Here is a 24440-nt window from a genome sequence, read left to right as displayed (position 1 = left end):
TCCTCCCTCTTTTTCTAAGCACTTTTGGACGTCTAAACATTTACACTTACCTCTTCAGCTGAATTCAAACACCTTTACACCTGAGGACCCCCCCCCCCACACACACACACACATTACCCTCTTCTCAACCAGCCACCCATGTCCTGTCTGCAATATTTTTACTCCTGCCGGAATCCTTGATGTCTCATTCAGCTCCACACCCACACATGCATAAAGACCAGGGAAGTCAGACGCCAGCCTCCTACAGCAGCGTGTTTACAAAGTGTATCAACTAAGTGTGAGATCTAAAAGTTGATCATGTGGACTTTAGTCACTGCATTTAACACATTTCTATCATGTAGGAATGATTGCTTATAATGTGGCTGGAGAAAACAAAAGTGGAGGAAAATCAGTATAAAGCTATGTGATACAAATAGGATCAAATTAGATGGATCAGGGTCAGACAGTAAAGGGGAGGGGGGGCAAAAATAACGGTATGCCAGATTTTGACTTGTCTTTTCTCCCTTCATTTTAATTTGCAGCTCTTTGTTTATAAAATGTATCCCCAGTGATGCATTTTGTTATCATAGCTAGGGATCCCAGTGAGTAAAATAAACCTAAAAATACAACTTTAAATAATTGATTTATCCAAACTTTTTCTAAATACCATAATAGAAAACGTTTTCATTATGTGGCTGCTGGTGTTCAACACAAAATGATGTTTAGACTCTATAAAAAATTCAGGATGAAATCCCAATTAATTGAGTCTTTCATTTTTCATTGACAGATTTCCTTGTTTAATGCAACAAATTACATACACATGGCTGATCCATGCATTGTTGACACAAACTTGGAAAAAAAGGGATTAATTACATATTATTGTCTGAAAAGAAAATTGTCTGGCTCAAGGAACTGCATCTTCTTCTGGCTTCCGGCCAAGCTGAGCTCAGCAATTCCTTACACTGCTCGCCCCCCCCCGCCCCCCCCCCCCCCCCCCCCCCCCCTGCACGCTTGTCCAAGCAAACACACACAAAACATACAGCTGTTAAAGGATGGCTCAATACTCCACTCTAATGTGGACAACGACGTTTTGTTTTCAGAGGTTATTTGGTCCGGTTCCTCTCATGATGGCATGTGCAGTAAAATGTCTTCATCTTTACCATGGCAACATCTTTTTCAAGATCATTCTTCTTCATTGGACTTTGACGGCAGATGTGGGATTTTTGTTTTTGTTTTTATAACTTATCGACCGGTCCCCCTTTGTGGTCCACAGCCAGGATTTTTTTTAAATATGCTTTTTTAACTTCACAATGTGGTATATTAGCAGAAAAGATGAGCTATAATGCTCATAGTTTCTCCTCTACAGACTTGAAGGCATCCAAAGGGCTTACTGGATACATTCTATTAGATTAGTGATATTAGTATAATGCATATGGGATGATATGAATCACAGCTGCTTGGCAGATAGGTGGGAAGTTGTTGAGCTAAGCTGAGTGGCAGCACATTTACTTTGTGTTTTGGATACAGATGGGTGGAAGTTTTCTTAGACCCTGTGCTGATACTTTAAATGAACAGCAGTCTGCCTATAATTGCACCAAATATGTTAACATCAAAGTCAAAACAGAAAAATACATTAACATTTTTTTCATTTTGTAGAAAAATATACTTTGCAAAGTACTTAGTACAGAACATTACACAGAAGATTCTTTATTGTTCTTTGTTTCTCATTAATGTAGTTCAATATTAAAATATAGTTGAAACAAATTTGACTTATTGGAATGATCTGGGCTAATTGGAATTACAACAGCCTAGTGTTTGAAACAAACAGGATTAAACCCTTTAAGTATTGTAGTTTATTCTCTGTTTTTCTGGATGATCTTGGGATAACGTTTTGATAAGTTGAAATTGAAATGAAACTTAATATTTTCTTGACTTAAAACAAGTTGAGTGAAAAAATCTGCTTTAGCACTGCATCAAACTGGGAAGCCAAAGTAGGTTTAAAAAAAAAACAACAACAACTCACAAGTGTGGTGGACAGACAGTTGATTACTTAATAATCACTTTTTAGTCAAAATATGACCTGTGGAGGGCCTTTCAACAACACTGTGGCTTGATGAATGAATAACAGACAGCTTGTCATTGTTACGGTAGTTGTTGAGTTTATTTTGAACTGTTTTTGAACATAAGAATTACTTTTTAGACACACTATTTGTCAACAGAAAATAAGGAGCCTCCATGTTTACACTATTTTTTTCAAAGACCCCCCCCCCTTTTTTTTAATAGAAAAACCTCAGGACAACTTTAGAAATGTTCTTACTCTTAAATAAATTGCTTAATGAAAGCTGGCTTTGACCCTGTGCCTCTTTTCTTTTCTGTCATGCCAACAGTCAACAGTGAGGATGTTGTCTCTACGCGGCTGTACTTTGTGAATGCCTCCCTGCAGCGGGTGACCTTCTCCAGCTCGGTGGGGGTGTCCCTGCCCTGCCCTGCGGGCGGCGCCCCCCATGCCGTCCTGCGCTGGTATCTGGCCACCGGAGACGACATTTACGATGTGCCCCATATCCGCCATGTGCATGCCAATGGCACCCTCCAGCTATACCCTTTCTCACCCTCAGCCTATAACAGCATCATTCACGACAACGAGTACTTCTGCACTGCTGAGAACCAAGCAGGAAAGATTCGAAGCCCCAGCATCCATATCAAAGCAGGTGAGATTTTGATTTATATCTCAAAAAAGCTGAGCAAGCCGCAAACTTTTCAGATTACAATTGAATGAATTTTTCCAATATGTTACGTGTAATCTGTGTTTATTCAGATTAAGTAATTAGAAGCATTAACCAACTTTTAGCCTTATTCCATGGACCCCCTAAAGCACATGTGTCAAACTCGAGGCCCGGGGGCCAAATGTGGCCCTTCATGTCATTTTATGTGGCCTGCGGGAGCATAAAAGTTTTTAATTTCTTAAAATAAAATAGAAATTGGTGTATTTATTCATATCTAAGGGGAATTGGACTTTAAATATCTGATTGATCAACTATACATTAGGACTTAAACACTGTCCATATAACCTAACCTGGCAGAATCAAGTTTAAAAGGATTTATGCTAAAGTAACAAGCAAACATATGTTTTCTATGCAACTGGAATTGTCACTTTAAAAAGTTAGAATAAATAAATAATGAGTTATTTAACATTAAGGAGTGGTTACATTTATTTTTCATTACAGTTATTTACATGTATAAGTTATATCTGGCCCTTTGAGGACAGCCACTTTGCTGATGTGGCCCTCAGTGAAAATGAGTATGACACCCCTGCCGTAAAGGGACGTAGAAGTAAAAAAACAAACAAAAAACAAATCTGCGTCGTGGGCACGAGAAGCAAACTGGTCGTTTTTTACAGGAGACCGTCAGAGTCAGAGATGAGTCTGTCAGTCAGTTAAACTTTTTTACCTGTGTTCACTGTAACTCTAGAACTTGTTTGTGACACGCTACATGTTACACCACGTTAGCCACGTTGGCCTATTCACAGTACCTGGAACTCCCAACCTTGTTTGCAACACGTGAACTTTTGCAAAGGCAGATGTGCATATTGTGCATATAAAAGACACAGACGCTTCCTGGATGGGGCTGTTCTTACTGGTCTACATCAGCTTGTAGGTTGGGAGGGGCTGGTGCTCAGAGCACAGGTTTTTAGAGGAATACTCAGCAATGCGTGAATGGATCAAAATACCACTTTGGGGTTTCTTTTTCACTTAAAAGCTCAAACATTTTTTTTTCTTTTGCATGGCATAGGCTCTTTAAGTGTGCTTTGTTGTGCAGAAAATACAGTAACTGGTTATATGATTGAAATACATACTTAGGTGCTCAGTTACCTTTAAATATTTTTTTCCAGTAGTCATGTTGGTGTCTCACAGCCACAGCATCTCACAGTGAAGTGTCTTGGAAAGCCATGTTGTGACTCTGTGGATTAAAAACATTTTAGAAGACAGACACAGTCTGCGCACAGCAGTTTGGTTTGGTGACCTGTCCGCACTTCCTGGCAAGGTCAAAGCTGGAGAGTGGTTGTTAACATAACATACTGTGATAAGGTGTTGCTACCCTGTATCACATTCACAGACACACACAAAAAATCCCCAAAACGTTCACGCGACCTGAGGTGGCGTACAAACTCAACGCATGGGTTCAAAGCCGACACTGTGTGCGTGCACTCTCTCAAAACACGCAGACACCGCGCACTCTCATACTAACACGCACAACAGCATGCGCGCATCTCATGCCAGCAAGCCTCCTGTCTCCCAGTCTCTCCATCTGTCCATGGACTGGAAAGTCCCCTAACTACACACACATGCAAACACGTATACACATTTAGGCAGACGCATACACACAGTCATTTTCCTCAAGCTGGCTCTCGATGTTTGGTTGCCAGCTCTTTGTCAGGGTGTTTGGCAAAAGTGAGGGAGCTGCAGACAAGGAAAGATGTGAAAAGACTCATGAAAAAAGTTGATTTTCAGGATATGCTAAAAGCAAGGCAGGCATTTTGATTGATTGTCATGCCCACATGAACAGTCAGCAGTTCCACATCTCACTCATGCACAGCGGGGAAAGTATTCTGGAAGATGATGCTGGATTCTTTGCTTCAAACAAACACACCCATATGGCAGACAGTCCCTCCAGCATGAGAGTGACCTTTCAGCAAGCACGGGTGTTGCAGTGACCTTCCCTTGTAAATAATTACAACAATTAATCAATTAAATGCCGAAGCAATCACAACTCCACTGCTTCACGGCTCCTGTGTGTGTGAGCGCACCTCATTACCCTTAACCTGATGCAGAAGATCCCTCCTGCACTTGTCTGTGGTTGCCATGGGCGACACAGGGGTGAGTGATAGGGTGTGGCAACTAGGGTGGTGTAGGGGAATGACAGCTGACAGTTTCCAGATAGACACCACTGAAAAGTCTACCCAGCCTCCTCACTAAGGCTTCATGTTTTTCCCTCATAATCCCCTTTTTAAATCAGCAGCTTTCTTTATCTGATTTAGAATGAATGAAAAGTCTATATTAAAATGAAAAACAAAATATCTTTATGTTTACTTATTCTATTAATTTATCCTGAAGTTGACCAAGTTACACCTCAAAACAGCAGATCTTTTTGACAGAAGCAAATGAATATTGATATTGGTCTCTAAGCACAAAAACACAACGATTCACGATAAATTAAAGCTTGATTGTAAAACTGTTTAATTTTGTAAGAGGAAAGTTTTTTGTTTTTCATATTTTAGATCCTATCCCATAAAAAGTGTCTTAGAACATAGGAAAAATAATTCACTCCTGGAGACAATGCTTTAACTTGTGTTGTTTTATTTATCTGTCAGTATGATACCAACAAACAACACCATAAGTAATTCAAACTTTTTTTTATTTTTATTGTTAAGAACTAGGGCAAAGCCAGTGTATTCTAATTCAAGAAAAACAACCAGTTTTGTTAAACTAAAAACTAACCCCTTATTCTTATGTAGCTTTTCCCCTTATACTCATGTTACTCCTTTTCTGGGACAAATCAATTTGGTACAGATGAAAGCAGGAGTCTGTGGTGGTGGTGCTGAAGCACATAGATTTCTGACAGTTCTCTTCCGTTTGTCTTTTCTGTTCTGTTCTGTTCTTTTCTGTTTTTTTAAACAGAAAAAAGTTTCTGTTTAAAAAAAATAAAAAAATAACCTTGTCCACCAACACTTCCTAATACAACAAATTAAATTAAAACCAAATGACGTATCTGCTCTCTCATCTTTCTGTTTTCCCAATTAAATTACTGTATATAACGACAGTCAGATCTTCTTTTTCCATCTGGTTTTTGTTAACAGTTTGATTGTAATTCCGTATGTCACTAAATCAACTTTGTTGCTTTTGTTTTCAAATTAATTTTATAATGAAACCTACTTGCCTACATTTTTTTCTGTGTTGCATTACACTTTTTCTTCATCCCCCCTCATTCTCAGTGTTTTTAGTCACTTGCTTTATGAATAAGTAAATGCAGTATTTGGTTTCCCCATTGTTAATTATTAAAGCGACAGTGATACAAGACTCCCCTCCCAGTGTGCCCAGTTACCCAGACCCATGTTTTAGCTCGTTTCCAGGCAACCAGGCTGCATATAGTCAGGCATCAGTAATATTATAACAATCCTGCTGCACGTGTAATGAGGGGGATGGCAATTTACACACAAATCAGTTGGGCTAGCATTTTCATCATGTTAGACGGCTTAAGAAAATGAATATGTGAGGCTTTTATTTTCTCTGTTTGCGCCATATCTGGAAGGGAATCGTGATTAATGATGGTGTCGGTAAAACAGCTGCCTCTTTTTTGGCTGGTTTCATTGGGTGTATGCAGGAATCATCGTCTGTCCTGAGCTTTATTTTATTTAAAACTACTGTTAATTGTCAAGGACTTTCTTAACACTTGTTTCAGAATAGTTTCAGATAAGGTAAGATGATGGGTTGACCTAAAGTGACCTTGACTGGCTTTGAACTTCTGATGGAGTGTAATGTGTGACTGACATCCGAGCAGTAAATATTTACAAGCTGTCAAACTGATTTAAAGCACTCTATGAGAGGCTCAATGGTCATTGGGGATCGTTGTTATTGACAGGGTCAGTCACAGAGTAAATAAATGATTGTAAAGATTGGCTTGGCCACCACAGCCGAGGCCTTTCTGTCGATCCAGGCTATTGATCTGCAGACAGATGGTGTCAATGAAACGCTGGGACTATTTAGATGAAGAATTAAAATGAAGACCTGATTAGAATGAATGTGTGCTTAAGCTTTGATTTGTTTACAGATTAAGCCTCAGACAACACCAACAGCACATTTGTCAGGTGGTATTGGGTCTCATCACATCCTTGTGTGTTAGGTTCACCTGTTTCAGGAAAAAAGAACTTTGTCTTTCACAAAATAGCCGATGAAAACCCCTCTGATATGGATGAGCAAACTAGAACAGTAGAAAGGAAAGGTAAAAATGAGAGAAAAAGGCTTAAGAGATTAAACTTTAAACTTTGAGGTGAAAGACTCTCCTGCAATTGGACAAGGACATCAGCTTTGGTTCTGCTGGGTTCTAGTCACTGTGGCGGATGGCATAAAGCATTATTAATGACCAAGGAAACCGGCCTTTAGGCTAGGCGTTAATTATATCACTGGAGAGCTGGGGGAAAGAGCAAGCTCACAAGAGGGTGGGGCCACCTTTACTGTAGAGTGTGTGTGAATTTGTTTTTATTTTTCAACATTGTTAAACCAATACTGTCCTCATGTTTTAAAAAGAAGCCTGGTTTTTATGTTACCAGGATCACCTACCAGTAAAGTTTGGGAATCTCATCTGTTTGTTGTAATTGATTTTTTTTTAAGTCTTTGTTTCATTTTGTTGACTTGTTTAATAGACTGTCAATTGAAAAAGATTTCCCTCCAAAACAGGATAAACCTGCACAGTTCAATTTTGAAAGTAGTCTTAGTCACTCACTCTGACATGCCCTTGGACCACCCATCTCTTCAATTCACTAAGATAATCAATTAATTTATTTTCACTTCACTTAATTTGTTTAATGAAAATGTATGCTTTGATTCAGCATTTCACATTCCTCAATAATCTAAATGTGACAGTTAACTGGAGAGATAATTCGGTTAGCCACAGGCTACTGTTTTCATCATTAAGCTTGTCTTAATCACCACCATCCTTTCTGTACACTGGCACAGATTCACAGACTAGTGTTCTGCATGCCATGTGCAGAGGGTGTGTTTATGGTGCCTGGCGCCTGCATGTGACAGTTCCACTCCTCGCCGTCTCATAGCATCTGAAGCATTGTTTTTTAAAAGGCCAGCAGCTTATCACTGTGCATCCCCTTCAACCTACAGTGGTTCCTAGTCATCCTCCCTTACACTCAAACTGTGACATTACAATTTCAGGCTTTAGAGTGAGACACTGAAATTATTAGAAGTTAAACATGTAGGGTAAAAATCACTGGGACAAATATCAAATGCTAAATACCTGTGGAGGCAGAAATTGAGAAAAAAAAACATTTTAAATGTTATGTACTTGTGCACACATCCTTTTAAATGCTATTTACTGCCAAAGTAAACTACAATTTGTGGCTGCATGGGAAAAACCTAAGCACAGGATATGTGTTTGTATCCTGGAGACTAGCATGTATTCGATATTTTGCAGGAGCCTTTAGAAAATTCAAAAATGTTTGATGCTGAAAGAAAATAAATAACTTGCTAATAATAGGAGACCAGGGGATGAAAGGAATTGATGAAGCAGACTTAGCCTAAATAGATGTTATGAGACAAAGTAAAACAAATGTCTGTATTATTCTCCAGTTAAAATTTCATAATAATTAAAAGCCTTATTTCTTATTAATTAAAAAGTTCGTCGATTGTTTATTAGAAACATTTTTAAATTCCTTTTTCCCCAATGTGGGAATGAAACTTGTGGAATGGTCATCAAGAGCTGTGCTTTCTTATTCGACTAATCTCAGCCCTTTTTTTTTACACTCCAGTGTTTAGGGAGCCCTACACAGTCCGTGTGGCCGACCAGCGCTCCATGCGGGGTAATGTTGCCGTGTTCAAGTGCCTCATCCCCTCCGCCGTCCAGGAGTACGTCAGTGTGGTGTCCTGGGAGAAAGACACTGTTTCCATCGTCCCCGGTAGGACATTCAGTCACTGGTGACACATCTACGGCACAAAACAAGACATTAACATTAACAAGTTGGCAATTTGATATGTCGGGAGATTCACAGTTATACAGATCAGGTTATCATAGAATTCAGCTCTTCAGGACAACTGGAATTTTAAGGTTCACCTAGAAGACACTTCACTGCTTTAGTTTCTTCATTTGATGTTTAATTACAGAAGCAGGGAAATCTGACATCACTTTAAATCCAAAAACCAAGAGGCCTCAATGCTTTCTCAATTTACATGTCATAAAGATTTACTATTTGTTTACTATTGTGTGTCCTGAGTCAATGCAAACCAATTTCACTGGCATCTGCATCAGTTTGACAGAATGCTCTAGTCTGACTGACACGATGGCCAAAATATAAGATTTCCTATCTGAAAAAAGTCCATTGTTCAGGAAACAAGAAATATTTGTCAAATATTCCAGTTAATGCTGATAGGAGGATTTGGTCTTGGGATCTTTATGTCTTATAAAAGGGCGGATTGTGTTATAGATTCCCTTCAAATGTGGAGTTATTTTTGTTCTCACCATTTAATCTAAAAACTCAAAATCTAAAAATTTGCAGATGGAATGTTTTGTATTTCGACCATAGTAATGTAAATGCTTGCATTAAATGCAACAATGGTAGATAAATTATGTCTGCGTACCTGGGCAAAATGGACAGAAGGGATTATGTGAAAAGCATTTTTAGTATTAATTTTGATGAGTGATAATTCAGTTTAGCTGCTCGCCACAGGCACCAAAAAAAAGAGCAGCCACACCTTTTGGCTCTGGCGTGTCTTGGAGTTGCTATCTTCTTCATCTGGGTCTCAGTTCGAATTAGTCAGTGCTTAAATGAGGTGTGTTCATTTCAGTCTGAAACTGAGCCTGCTGCTTGGCACAGTATCTATGCGCTGACATTTGTGTCTGTGTGCGTGCGTGTCTTCAGGCGTGTGTGCTGCAGTTGACATCTGCTCCATGGAGCAATGGTAAATTGCAGGATGTCAGACGAGACTGTTTAGGTCAGATGATACGTTTTGCTCCCTCTGCCCCTTATCATGCTCTTTGAAACGAAGTATGCGCTTCATGTCTCAACAGTGTGTGGTAGTGTGTGTAAAGGTGTGCTTCTCTGCACGTCTCTTTGTATGGCTCTGTCCTTCACATAGAAGTGCTCATTGATCCATTACAACGGCATGTTGTGTGTGTGTTCTTGTGTGTGTGTGTGTGTGGCCTGGGGGGGTTTCCAGTCTGGATCGATAAAGCTTGTTGTTGGATTCCCTTCTCTCTTGTCATGGATGCCTCAGTGTGAGAGTGGTGAGACCGGGCAAGTCTGTTTGACTCATAGCTGTGTGTGTGTGTGTGCATGTGTGTATGTGTGAAGCCGTCTGGGTGTTTGTTAAAGCCACTGTATCATGGCTGTGTAGTAAGAGCTCTGTGGGAGTATGCTATCGATCTCTTGGTGAAACATGCACATTCGAACAAGCAAAAGTGTATAAATATGTAAACACACCTAAAGACGAGCGCACACATCTAAATTGGCAGGGGTTATTTGGATCTGTGCATTTAATCAAATAAGCTGTAGCTTGTTTTTAACATAGAAACTTTTTGGAAAAAAACTATAACGCTATTTAAAACATTTCCATAATCATTTTTTCTTGTATCTTAACTGTCTATTTTGTGACATCTTTTTGTTGAAATTACAATGTATTCAATAATTAGGCATAAGGACAATATTAGATTCCGATCATATGATTGCACTCAGGCAGGATATCAGGGTATCCCTGCATTTCTACTTTGTTTGAAAAGTCTACATCTTTCTGAAGATCATTTCTACTTATGAAGATGTTAATGGGGCTTAATTTGTTTGTTTGCTGTTCGAAGCAAAGCATAAAAATATTAGCACAATGTATATATTTTTAATGCTTTAATACTTTCAGTTGTGTTCTTAATCAAATGACACATGAAAAAGTAATGCAATGTGTTTTTTATTAGGCTTACAATTATTTTATCATATCAGTATCAGACACTGTTGAGTCGTAGAACTGAAAGAAAGTCTGTAATAACAAAAATGGTCTCTACTTAGCTGCACAAATACTAATATTTTAATGTGTTTATTAAGTTAATGCTGAAATTTAAATGTGATTTTATAACTAAATACATTTTTTGGCAAAAAGGTATTCTTAAAAAAAGCAAGAGCAGGCAAATGTCACAGAGAGTAGGAGGTTTGTCTAAATTTGTGATTTGCTAAAAGACAAGTAAAAAACAACTAAATTCTAACTGTTTATGTAGGTAAATTTGAGCAATTTCAGTTTTTAATGTTGCCAAAGGAGAAGCTCTCCCTAAAAAAATAATGATGACGATTCTGGACAAGATTTGGAAGCTTTTTTGTTCACTTTCTTTTGTTTTACCCCAGGCTTTCTCTCTTCATAGTTGATGAATAGCTTTTACTAGTAACACAGAGCTTCTCTTCTTCTTTCTGTCCATCTTTGGCTCAAAGCCTCTTATGTCTTTCCGTCCCTGGTACAGACTGGTGCCCTGTGTCAACATCATATGGATCCACACATATATGCACATACTGGATGTCCAGACCTCTACCTGGGTTTGTGCATTTGTATACATACATGCATTCATGTATGTATTGTCACGTTTCAGTCATGCATACATACATACACCTAAACACACACATACACACACACCTTTTCACAAAATATCCACTAGGTAACAGTGGCTGGAGTATTTTTCAGCCTCTTGATGTCTCTTGAGAGACTCTAGTGGTTTACATTTTCTAGGTTATGCTGTGATAATGGTTTGACAAAATGACACATGTCCCGCAGAGAGCTGCGCTGGTCAATAAAGCTGAGTTTCAATGCGTTTTGAAAAAGAGGGTGTTTGCTGACAGCTGGTCTCACTGTGAGTAGACCCTGCCTGAGTGTTGTGTCATTATTTTGCTGCCAAATCTGTTTACTTTTGTGGCCTTTTCACAGAGCGATGTGGGGGGAGATGATAGGACAGACATGCAGACATCAAAGCAAAAGAGGTTTTTTTTTTAGTGTTGCCTGGCTGTTCTGGTTTTTACTCAACCTTACCTTCTTATGGTACCTCTGTATTTAGTTTTCTCTCTTTTTAATTGATGGTTTGCTGGTGTTGCTGTCGGTTAGAGTATTAGCTTTTGTTTGGTTGTCAGTAAGGTATCTGAAAGAGGACACGCTGACATATGTGGGTGAAGGAACTTCATCTGTGTGGTTGCTGTGCGTGAACATGCGTGTGTGTCACTTTGTTAGCATCCATCTCCTCCTCTAGTTGGAGCTTAAAACAGTTTGAGTTATATCTGGTCACCATGGTAATGGTTGCAATCTGGCAGGCAGAATGAGGAAGGTGTGAGGATGCATCGTTGCCTGAGTTTTATTAGTGCATGGCTCAGCTCCACTACATTCATATGCACAAACAAACACACAGGATATAACTGCTTATATTCCTTTTATTCTTCTCTCTATTTCTCCTTTTTTCAGTACTTTTTGCTTTTCTTACAAATTTCAATTTACTGTTTTGCAAAGAGCAGTATGATGGAAAGCTTCATGTTATCACAGTTTGTACATTTTTCTGTGTGTATTTCAATATCACTTTACTGGTAGGTTTCCTGCAGAAATATTAATCAAAATGTTAGTTTTTTAACCAAATCAATTTGAAAAACTGGCACTGGCTGAATGCACCTTAAATAGCATTTGCAAATAAATAGGTACACAAATTAAGTCTGATTAAAAATTGAGCCACTTCCTTGTGTTTCATCTTCACTCTATTGTAAATTATTTTTTTGCATTTATTTAACTTAAATTACAGCAAAAGTGTTCTCTTTAACTCAAATATGGTCATTTTCTAAGGTGACACAACAGAAATTAAATCATAATTTAATCAGACTATTTTGTAGCTGGTTCATGTTTATAATGAAAACAGGTCATAACAGTAAAAGTATGTGATCAAAGTGGACAGAAGTGTTATAGTGGCTATGTTTGATCTAATTTCTTACATAAGTAGTCCAATTTTGTGGGACTACAAGTACCCTTTTCTGCAGCAGTAAATCTTTACACATATAAAAGGGCAAACATTTTGTGGTGTGTTAATGCACATTTGTTGGCCCATTTATAAATTAAGATAAAATGGCAGGTTTTTCAAATGACCTACCAAAACTTCACTGCAGTTTCTCACAGTATGGTGTCAATGCTTCAACTTAGGTTTTACATAAAGTTCATCTTTTCGTTGAATGAAATGGCATCTTCTTTTTTCATTTTTTCATTTTGTAGATGTATTTAGTTAAATTAACTGGTGAAATTTTAATATTTTTAAGCATTTCTTTAAAAAAAAATCAGTGACATTTATGCTCTTCGATTTAAATCCGGCCTAATCATAATTTGTGCCATTAGAAGTAGGTTTCTTATTTATTTAAAAAAACTTTAAAACTTTTAGAGTTTAAAACACCAATAATTTTAAAGAAAAGCATGAAAAGCCACACATCCTGTTAAGCTCAAATTATGGGATGGGTGATGAATTAACATTTCAGATTTTGATAAGCCTACTTGTGCTCTTCAGGGATTCTTCAAAATGAGCTAAATGCTAGAATTTGGGTGATGTATGTTGATAAGGTTGTCTGTAAGTCAAAGATTGACAGTGGGCAAAGTACAATGTGGACATAGGTGTGTAGCTCTACAGTGTGAACACAGAATTTTGAAGTGATAAAATCCTTCTCTTTCACACTTACCGGCTCCCCCTTCTGTGTAAAGTGTAGCATCACCACAGCTGATGCAGCTTCTGTCCCCATTTTGTGGCCTCTCTGCAGAAGCCCTAAAGTCTTGGTGAGCCCTCACCTATCCACTCTTGACTCCCTCCCCCCCTGTTCCTTTCTAATGTACATATTAGGAGATAGGGAAGCGACGATGCCTTGGTTTCTCCCTTTACTCCATCAGACCTTAAAGTGAACAACAGAAAAAGCAGAATAAGCAGAAAGGGAAAGACAAAGTAGCACAAAAACACAGCATGCTAAATTATGCAGATAGCAAAATACTATAGCTGAAGCATAATGGAATAAGGTACATGGAGACTTAAGAGTGGATGGTGAGATGGACAGAGAGTGAGGTGTATATGCATGTATGCTGAGGTTTTTTTTCTGCTGTCCCCAGCACCCCAGGGAGAAGAAGGCCCAGAGCTCTAAAGCCTGTGTCCAACCATTATGGATTCTACTATTAAAGATGCATCTTAAAGTGCCCCCCATCTCTCCTTTTGTAATATCCTGTAGTATCTGACCATTAAGTGTTACACACATTTGAGCATCTATGTGTGTTTGTCCTTAGGAGGGTAGCAGTTTGTACCTCGTGAAAAAAGTGGAGAAAGAGGGCAAGCAGGGTGTAACTGTGAAAGGGAAATGGGTGGTGTTTACTTATTAATGTGTGTGTTTATGGGCTGTGGTCTGTGTGTATTTGTGTGTGTACAAACCTGGCAGTGATGCATGTTAGGTTGGGTTATTTATTCAGGACTCGTGTTTGGATGTTTTACAGAGAGAACAGGTGCAAAGCGACTCTGGGCTCGCTCTGTTTGAGCCGACTCTGTGGTTTTGTGTTGGTGAGACAGACAGAGTCAGACACAAGGGCATTCACTGCTGTCCAGGTGCTGACAGAGCTGCACTCTTTTTTCTGTATCGATAACACAGTTTTAAATGTTAAAAAGAAATGATGATTGGTGGATTTCAGGAAGATGTGCATGTCGGTATTAGGCGTAGATAGACAGTGACTGAGGAACATGGATGTTCTGTGTAGAGATTGAAATGGCGGAAGAGATGGAGGGAGATTGAAGGAGGGTGGGAGGCAGATAGGAAGTGAGGGAGGGCTGTGCACGAGGAGAATTTCAATGGCACTCCAATCATGCAGGCAGACTCGTTAGCCCAGGCAACATTTGCATAGCGCTTCTGCGAATTCATTTGGCCTCACTCAGAGAAGATGGCTCCCTTTCCTCTTTGCTAGTTAGTTATTCATTAACCACAAGGTGTGCACAAGGGGGTTTTGTGCATATTTTCCGGTGTGTTTATGATTCTTTGCGGCCTCGCTGACCAAGACACCTTTCTTTTCATATAGAACTTCATCTTTTGCCTGAGATCATTGCTTGCCATGACTGCAGCTTGGCGCAGGATCTGTGCCACTCTAACTGGGAGTCTAAACATGCCTTGATGGTACAGAAATGGGGAGGTACCTGCCAGCAGACTGCTGTCAGATTTTTTTTTTTTTTTGCTAAATGCAGAGCCAACATTGGTGCCTTACTCATCATGATTTCCATTGAACACACTTCTTCTGACACACTGATGCTGTTCTTGAACTTTGTGCATCACTACTGTCCTCCTCCCCTTTGTGCTCCCTCCCCAGGCACTAATTATTGGGAAAGAAATCAAGATGAAAGTTTAGGCAATTAGACTTATTCTTGAGGCCATAGCTAATAATGCCCATGACTTTCCTGCAAAAGCACGTCACTTGTAGAGTAGGGTGAAATTGTGTTTTGTTTGCGTGTCAGGGATGTGGGGGTCAAGGTGGTGTTTCTGAGAAGAGAAAGACCGGCCAGTAAGTGAAGATGACACAGATAATGAAGAATGCAGTGGATGTGTTATTCTAATTATCCCACCGACACCTCGCCGCAATCTAATGTTGTTTGACAGTGCGTGGCAAACGGGGTGGTGAAGTGCACTCATACACACATTTGTATGTGTGTGCGTTGCGAGTGTGTATTGGTGTGCAACCAGGCAATTGCCAGAGTCTGATAGTGTTTGTCACATGTGCTTGAGCTGAAATGCGAATTTGCTTTGTTTGACCTTTCCGTAGTTGATGTGTTATTGCATACACCCAAAAAATATCTGTGTTTCTGCAGCATGCAGCCTGCTAAGCTTACTCCATATGAGCATGTTGTATTTAAATACTTTCACTTGTTATCTAGACTTTTATCAGAAATTTTAATGTTTTGGATGTTTGGTTAAGACCTTAAGTTGGTTGTTTTTTTAGAAAATACATTTGAAGACTTCTCTGAAATCAATATCACTAAGGTTGCCAAATTAAGCTGAAAATTGTGAGGTTTGATATGAATACACCATAGCATTCTTGTTTCAGAGTTTTCAAAATATCCATCCATTCATCCATTTTCCATTTAGGGGTCACTGGGTTGGCGGAGGCTGTTCCGTCTACTGTTTAGACACAAGTTTTTTTTGTTATTTTTATTTTTTTTAACTTGTCCTGTCCAACACAAGGTTTTGATGACGCTGGTCAGGTTGGCAGTCTGTTGCAGGGCGTTTTTTTAAAAATATAAATGAGAAAAATTCAAAAACGTCTTCTAAATATTTTTTTTTTGCCAAAAAATCAGAATAGTTTTAGCTTTTGGTATGTATAATTGAAAATGTACTTTGTGGCTGGTAGATGATGCACTGTTTCACTTTGCTTATGTCGTGCAAAAAGTAAGTAGACCAACAGGTCCAAAACATGACAGGGTTTTTCACAATAAGTAAATGCAAATATAGCAGAAAAACAGAGAATAGAGCATTTGTTTGTGCAAGCGTGCTCAAAGATATGTATGCATATTTGTGTTTTAGTAGCTCTGTGGGGGCAGGGCAATATGAGAGACATCCTGTTCCAACACATCCCCGCTGGAGCTAACTTAATGACCCGTGACCTGAAGATGTACATGCTAGAGAAAGCAAGAGTGTGGCCGGGTAGTTTAAGGGGGACAGAAAATGAGGAGGAGGAAAAACAGGAGCACATTGTGGGAATGGATCAAAAGGAAAAAAAAGACTTTACAAATAAAACTAAATATAAATACATAACCCGAGTTTGATGCATTATTCCACAATTTTTCTTGCTTATTTCTTTGCGATGTATTTAAATGTATCTCTAGGCTACCATAATGCTCTACTCCTCCTATCTGTTTGTGGCACTTTCCTTCCTTTTTTGTTTAAGTTGTAAAATTTTCTATTGTATTAAAGTGAGCTCTGATACACGGAACACATTGGAGATGGCAGCCAAGAGAACATGTTGATTTTTAAGTTCCACTCCAGTCATCTTTAGATCTATTGTAAAAGTGTTTCCCAGTGGTCTTTTAATTATGATTATGATGCTTACAGAAAAAATAAAAATAGAAAGTGAAGATTTGCACGTAATTTTCAAAATACGTGCGGACAGCCTGAACTTTTTTTTTTGGTCGCACGGGTGAAGGTTAGGATTACGGTTACGGCTAGGGTTAAACCACCAAATAGTTCTGTTTCTGCAGCTCACAGCTCCTCCAGGGATGGACCAAACGCGGAGAACACATTTCACACACTTAGGTGCATGACAAATGATGGGACTTTAACTGCAAGTTTAATTTTAAAAATGTGCAGCTAACAACAAAATTCAACCTTGGACGCATTTAAAATATGTGCAGGCAATGCAGCAATGTTCATCTTGGCTGCACGTATTACATATGGCTAACCTGAATTTACATCAATTTTTGTGCTAGTCACAAATACGTGCAAATAACATCAGCCATAAAAACGTGTTGGTTTCTAGGACATAGTTTGCGTAGAGCTGCAGGAGTTCATCAGAAATTTACCTCTGAGTTACCTCTAAATTTTAATTGAACTTACATATGTCCTCCCTACAAGGACATGATAAGAACACCAAAAACACTATTTTGATTGGAGTGGGTCTGTAAAGCAACAAAATGGGCAAATTAATTACTAAAAATAGAGCAAATGTAGTATTTCCACTGTATGAGCTGGTGATCTCGCTTTATTATCAAATATTAAAATAAAAATGGTCTTAAGGTTAAAAATGTGATTTTACTGTCCTAAAAATGACTTTGCAAAACTGCTCTCCCCCTGTCTGTTTGTGTGCTTAGAGATAAAAGTGGGTCACAACTCTTAAAAGGAGCCAATTTAAAAGAAAGCTAACACAGTGAGACATTTGGTTGCATCACCAATTAAAAAAGGGACAAATGAGAGCAAAGAAAAGACACAATCATTTATTTGTCCAGCTTGTTTTTTTTATTTTCTTATAAACTCGTCTTTCAATATTCTCTATTTTTCTGTTCCTCAATTCCAACCGGTGGTATTGTTTGTAGACAGGCCAGCTTTAGAGTGGTTTTTCCCCCCACTCAATCTTACGCTTTTTCGCTTTTAGCTAGTTGTGCATGCCTGAGTATGTTTGTGTGAGCTTGCTGGATTCCCCTGTCAGCAATGGCATCTCTGTACTTTATTAATTGCTAATCAATGAGCTCTCTGGGATGTATGTAATGACCTGAGCACACCCACAAGACATTTGCTGGCATCTCAACAGACACATCAATAATTTAGTAGAGTTTACACATTCACAGTTTCTTTTTAAACCCAGTGTTATGTTGCTTTGTATTTACATGAAAAACAAAAACAAATGCACATTGTATAATTTAGTAACATGCCTTCTTTCTTTGACAAATCAAATAAAAATGTATAGCATTGAAATGAATGTAAAAAGATAAATCCTGTATTTTGTCTTGTTATTATTTATACAGTGCAGCAAATAGTGCAGGCAGATCTTGTCCCTTGTGGACAGCTCAAATTGGCTGCTTTTTTTTCTCCATACATTTTGCCTTTTATGCTGTAAATGCACTCTTATTTTCACTTTTTTTTGGCATCCTAGGGTTCTGTCACTTGGCTAGCTTGACTCTTGTTCCCCTCAAGAGCTCATAAAGCCCACTTGGTTGTCTCATGTTTTGCATCATTATTTTTCCCCTCATTCAGCTGTTTTCAGCATGTGTGCCCTCCACCTAATCTTTCTTCACCTACATATTTGCTCCCCTCCTCTGTCTGCTTCTCTCTCTCAGTGATTTCTGTGTGGCCTTTATTTTTCTCGTTTTTTTGTCCCTCTCTTTCTCATATGCACAGCCATTGTTTTTAATGCCCACGGCAAATGGATGTTTTCTTTTTGTCTTAGTTGTTTCCACTTGAGATTTTGTTTCAATAGCAGGTGTTTAACTTTCAGATATGTCAGGAACATTTTTTTTCTTTTACATTAAACATTTTGTACATTTTATCTTATTCCTGTTGGTTTACATTTTCTGTGCATAGGAATTTCTTTTTGGAAAGTTCTTGAAACTGATGTGTAATTGCCTTTAATGACGCTGCATACACAGTTAATGAAAAAAAAAAAAATATTAAGGACCAGGTCAAAAATGCAACATTTTTATGCGCATGTAACACATTTGAAATGCATATAGATGGAAATCATATATAAATACATTTTTTAGATTTTTTTCAAAATGATCACTTGTCAGAAATTCTACTTTCTTTGAATAAAATGTCACTCTTTTCACGGTTGAGTTTGATAAGGTCTTTAAAACACCTGCAGCCTCATTAACTGCTGCAGAGTTTTTGGCAGGTGCCCTTCAACACTGGAACTCAAAGTCCTGCAGTAAATAGGGCCAAGCTGTCAACCCTGTTTAAATGTAACACTACGGACTATCAAAGCGCAGCACAAACACATGACGATCAATAACACAGCACACTGGTTAAGCTCAGCAATCAATAATAACCACTATACAGTTTAGCAAGTCATGCCCAAGTCTGTCTTAAGAGATGAAGAAGCCATTGTCTTTGGTTCTTTACAAAAAAATAAACTCTTCCAAAATGTTAAATAAAACAGTAAAACAGGATGAATAATTCTATAGAGAGCATCAGAACATAAGTTCAACTCTGGTATAGATTCTGACTAATTTAGACCCAAAAATATTTATTCTGATTTGAACTATCATAACACAAAACCTCATGAAAGATGCTCTCTGAAAAGAATAGCAGATTTGGGTTTTTAACTGATTTAGACTTTCATTTTTGAAACATATTGGCACATACATAAAGACTTTTTGTCTTCCTGGAAGGACCATTTAAATGACAAAGAGATTATTTTTTTATAAACTCTGAATTAATGAAAGCCAAAGTTCTTGGTCTCTCAAATTCGTTGTGCTTTCACAAGGGAATGAAGAGGGTCAGGGCTCCCAGTGTCAATCAATTCTAAAGTATTGTCTCACAACATTACTGGACGGTCACAAATGACCAGTGCACGATCACTCAGTGATTGAAACGCTGCCCTTGGAGTTCATTGGGGACAAGTTGGACCTTACCAATAGTGTCACATTGTCAGATCTTTTTTTTCCATTGAGGCAATAATCCCAAAAACCCGCCAAAAATCGTCTACTGATTGTAGCAGCCAGTCTCTCAGCTTGAACTGCATGAAAGAGTTGTTGATCTCAAATGCATAAAAACAACAAAAAATCACCTGCCTCTTGGGCTTCTGCTTTTCAACACAAAGATGGTTGAAACCCATACCGTCTAAATTCTGGGGGTGACATAGTCCTGTCTGAATCATCCTTTTATAATTTCCCCCCATTTTTTCCCAGAATAATAGTGATCTAACTGGGTAGATTGTCGTTGGATCCAAATTACATTAACAAAAATCTGAACTGAGTAAAACCTTTGAGTTATTTTTTTTATTAACAACACCATTGTTATTTTGTTATTATTCTTTGTCTTTACAAAGAACACGGGCCACTTTCTTCAAGTCAATTCAAATAAAACAGGGGGGACTTTAGACTGTTAGTGCAAAATGGTAACTGTTCAAATGATACAACACATGCATGTAGTTGTAAATGTCAATTTACACCTTGCTTTTCAAAGTTATACACTAGTTAGAGATACAGGTAAACCTTTTCAACCAAATTATCAGAAGATTTATTCTGCTCTGAGAGATTAGCATCCAGGTTCACCTTTTGACTTTGTACCTGCATCCAGGTGGCTTAAAACAGACAACGTGGTCACTTTTGTTTTGTGTCTGAGAAGGCAAGCAAGAGAGATAGATCTTCTTCCACTTTCGGCTTCTCCCATCTGGGGTCGCCACAGCGAACAAGTCGCATGGCAAATTTGGCAATGTTTTACGCCGGATGCCCTTCCTGACGCAACCTTCTCTAACCGGGCTTAGAACCGGCAGAGGTAGAGAAGGGAACAGGGAGCAGCCTGGAGTCGAACCCGGGTTTCACGGACGGAAGGCGCCGCAAACCAGCACGAGCTAAACTGGCTCCCAAGCAAGAGAGATAGATAGAATAATTAATTCTTTTTACATCTGAACTATGCTGACTAAAGCTCCCATGATGACAAAGGAAAAGAAAGGAAGGGTATGCATGTGGCATAAAGGGAGAGTATCGAAACAAAAAGAACAAAGTAATTTGAATCTCATATACATTTCAATTTAACGTCATCCTAGCCTTGAAACATTCTCTTTCTGTGGATCTGACACACAAACACTGGTGCGTTAACTTCCCCCACTCGCTCTTGTGGACAAAGCCCTTGTGTATGTGCACAGATTGACAGTTAAGTGTTTGCAGTACAACTCATTCATCCTTGTTGACTACGACTCTGCAGCCAAGTTGAAAATACATGGTGTGTCAGATACAACCTCTCAACAAAATGCAATTTATTACGCTAGCCGCAATTGCTTGCATGCTTACCTATACCAAATGTAATGTAAAAAGCTAGAGTGAATAAGGAAAGAGAAGAAAAAAAAGAACCTGAAGGCTGGATTGATTTGTTTTGGTTAAATTCCTCTATATATTTCTTTTTTTGTTTGGTTTGAAGAGCAAGACTTTTCATTTTAACATCCACATAAAGAAACCTCCTTGAAGTACAATGGTGTTGAATCTAAGTTAGCCAGTTAAAAAAAAATTATTTCTTGTTTTTTTTTAACACAGCTTAAGCAGAATATCTGGTCAGATATATTTCAAATGGTTCTCTTCTGTCCATATGCTTTTTTAAAATTAAAATGAAAAAAAAAGAACATAATTTTTTGACAAAGGTTGCTGACCCCTGATCTAGAACATCTAAAAGATGTAAGTAGATCTTACAATACCACATCCATAAGTATTTGACAGCTATTGCCACACAATGCAGGGTTACATCAGGTGCTGGTGACAGAGTACTCCTTAACTGCCAACAGCACCCATCTCGAGATATGCTTTTTGAAGTGTGCATCTTTGTGTGCTTCTCATCCTCTACACAGTGTGCCCCTTCACTGCAGGCTAACAAGGGAGCGCCTTGTTTATTTCTGTTAAAGGGGTTTATGCTACTGCTCCCTTACCTCCATGTCTTTCTTTTGCCCTTCTTTTTGCAATCAAATACTGATAGGTAAAAATGTAGTCAAGTACAGATGTTTGAAACGTTTATGACCTTTCCGTACAAAATTATTTATTTATTTTTAGAAGAAATGTTCTCTTTGGTCATGGCCAAGGATTTCAAAATCTTTGAAAAAGTTGAAATCTTCCAAATTAAATACACACTTTGTCCTTTGTTTTATTTTTTAAATGTGAAAAACTGATTTGCGCCATGCATTTTCTTTTGCATATCACTAATTACCATGTGTGCATTTTAAACACGTTGCAGTCTAGTTTGTAATCTGATTCACTGTCATAGCTGCACTGATGTCTGACAGGTCGGGAGTGTGTTGTTATGGAAACAGCATAAACTATCACAGTTCCTCCTGATTCAAGCTGGAGGTATGAAATCTAAATTTAAGATCTTAAGTACGACTGCAGATTTCATATTTATCCATTGCTTTCACTGTTGAAAATGTTTATTTTCTTTCCACTTCCTTACTTTGGTTTTATACTTTATCTTTTTCATCCATTTCAGGTTAGACTGAAATGGAATAAAACTGAGTAATGAGACTTTTTTTACACATTCATAAAGAGGTATTTAATGATACATTCTAGGGCAGGGGTCGGGAACCTTTTTGGCCAAGAGAGCCATAAATGCCACATATTTTGAAATGTAATTTCGAAAGAGCCATACAATAATGTAGTGTCCCTTCCCCACACTGAGGCACGGAGACTTAACCTCTTTTAAAGTTCTTTATTCCGATTACTGCAGACCGCAACAAACGCCGTTCAATTAATTCAGCAACTCCTGAATCTCTCCCGCCGACACGAGAGCGCTTCTCCCAACTTTATATTCCCCTGCTCCCGCTGCAGCCCTCCCATTTCCCTTATTCGGCCCACAGCTGAACCCCATTGGTCCAAACTACCTAACAACAGCCTGAGCGACAGAACTGAGGGCCAATCAGATCTCTGCTTGACGCGTTCAATGAACTCCAGAACTTTTAACGCGGCCCAACAGCCATCCAACTCAGTCCGCGACAATTTGTTTAAAACTAAATATACAAATGAATGTGTGCATTTGATTTAATTTCAACATTATTAAAGTACAATAAGTCTGTGGATTCTTTTTAATAACATTGTTATTCTGTTGCTAATAAATGATGAGTATTTCTCGTGGTAGTTCTGCTGATGGTCTAGTTTGGTTGATGATACGTGGTGAGTTTCTGCTTCGTTCAGGCGTTGAGACTTTAAACGTGATCGTAGGTCTGAATGTTCTGTAGATGTGAGACAGACTGCTCACATGCAGACGGGGAGCCAGACACACTCTCACACGCTGCAGTGAGTGACGGGAAGCGGGTTTTACGTTTTTACAATCCCTGCGCGATTCACCTGCTGCCTGTCCCCACAACCCCCCACCCTCTGCTTTCTCCCTCACACATCCCGTCCCCGCATCTGCGCGCTCTTTCTCAGAGACTGGAGCGCGTAGTTTTAGGCACGTCAATTCACAGGTTTCCGGCTGGTACAAACTCTGTGAAATAATAGATAATAGTAACTGATAGCGCTGGCGCAGATTTCTCTCTCTAAGCACTGCTACTACTGCGCGCCTCTGGCATCGCATCGCGCCCGAAAAGGACTGGTCTAATGAAAAAAAAAAACTATAATTAAAGATTTGTCTGCGAGCCACATGTGACCATCAAAAGAGCCATATATGGCTCGCGAGCCATAGGTTCCCGACCCCTGTTCTAGGGGGTAAAAACTGACAATTTGATTTTGTTTAAAAAGGGGACAAAAAAGATTTATCCTCCTTTTTTTTTGGTCTTTTTTAATTCATAATATGAATGCAAATGTGTTCTATATCTTTCTTTTTACGCAGAAGAGCAGACAAAGGTCGTTTTGTGCTTATGAGCATAGTAAAGAATTATAGTTAAGAATCAATACATCAATTAAAATAATTTGTAATGCAAAAACCTATTTCTGCTTTGTATTGCAACTATAATGCTTTTTTGAAGTCTCTCAAGTGCAAGACCTGTCTTTCATAACTTGCTGGAGTTGTGTTAGTGCTGTTGATACCAACAGCTGTCCTCATATGTACTCTGTAGTGCAACCTTAAAAAATATACATACATACATACATACATACATACATACATACATACATACATACATACATACATACATACATACATACATACATACATACATACATACATACATACATACATGGATACATGGATACATGGATACATACATACATACATACATACATACATACATACATACATACATGGATACATACATACATGGATACATACATACATGGATACATACATACATGGATATAATATAAACAGAAGATGCAAGTATTTTAAATAAATAAAAAATCTATGAGAATCTCAAAGCTGCTCTACAGACTGGACTTAAAAAGCTGCTCTACAGACTGGACATTTGTTGACTTGGGTTTTTAAGAGCATACCTTCATCTAAAGAGGCGAAAAATAAAAACTATAAACATGACCACATACAAATGAGAAAAAAAACGGTAGTGAATAGAATTGAAATCAGGTGTAAGTAATCACCAGATCAAACTAATACCTGAAAT

The 24440-nt window shown here is 38.4% G+C and overlaps 1 protein-coding gene across 1 annotated transcript in view; it reads left to right on the top strand.

Annotated features, from left to right (window-relative positions):
* LOC101165578 (Down syndrome cell adhesion molecule-like protein 1 homolog) overlaps positions 1 to 24440 on the top strand; it is a 102516-nt gene that overhangs the window by 6708 nt on the left and 71368 nt on the right. Inside the window, exons 2-3 of the mRNA XM_020708264.2 lie at positions 2367 to 2687; positions 8513 to 8659. Of these exons, the coding sequence (XP_020563923.1) occupies positions 2367 to 2687; positions 8513 to 8659 (468 nt within the window). The remainder of the gene's footprint in view (positions 1 to 2366; positions 2688 to 8512; positions 8660 to 24440) is intronic.

The sequence above is a fragment of the Oryzias latipes genome, chromosome 13 (assembly GCF_002234675.1).
Source record: "Oryzias latipes chromosome 13, ASM223467v1".
In the NCBI taxonomy this organism is placed as follows: Eukaryota; Metazoa; Chordata; class Actinopteri; order Beloniformes; family Adrianichthyidae; genus Oryzias; species Oryzias latipes.
Note: the sequence above shows the minus strand (reverse complement) of the source record. Positions and strands in the feature narration are given on the sequence as shown.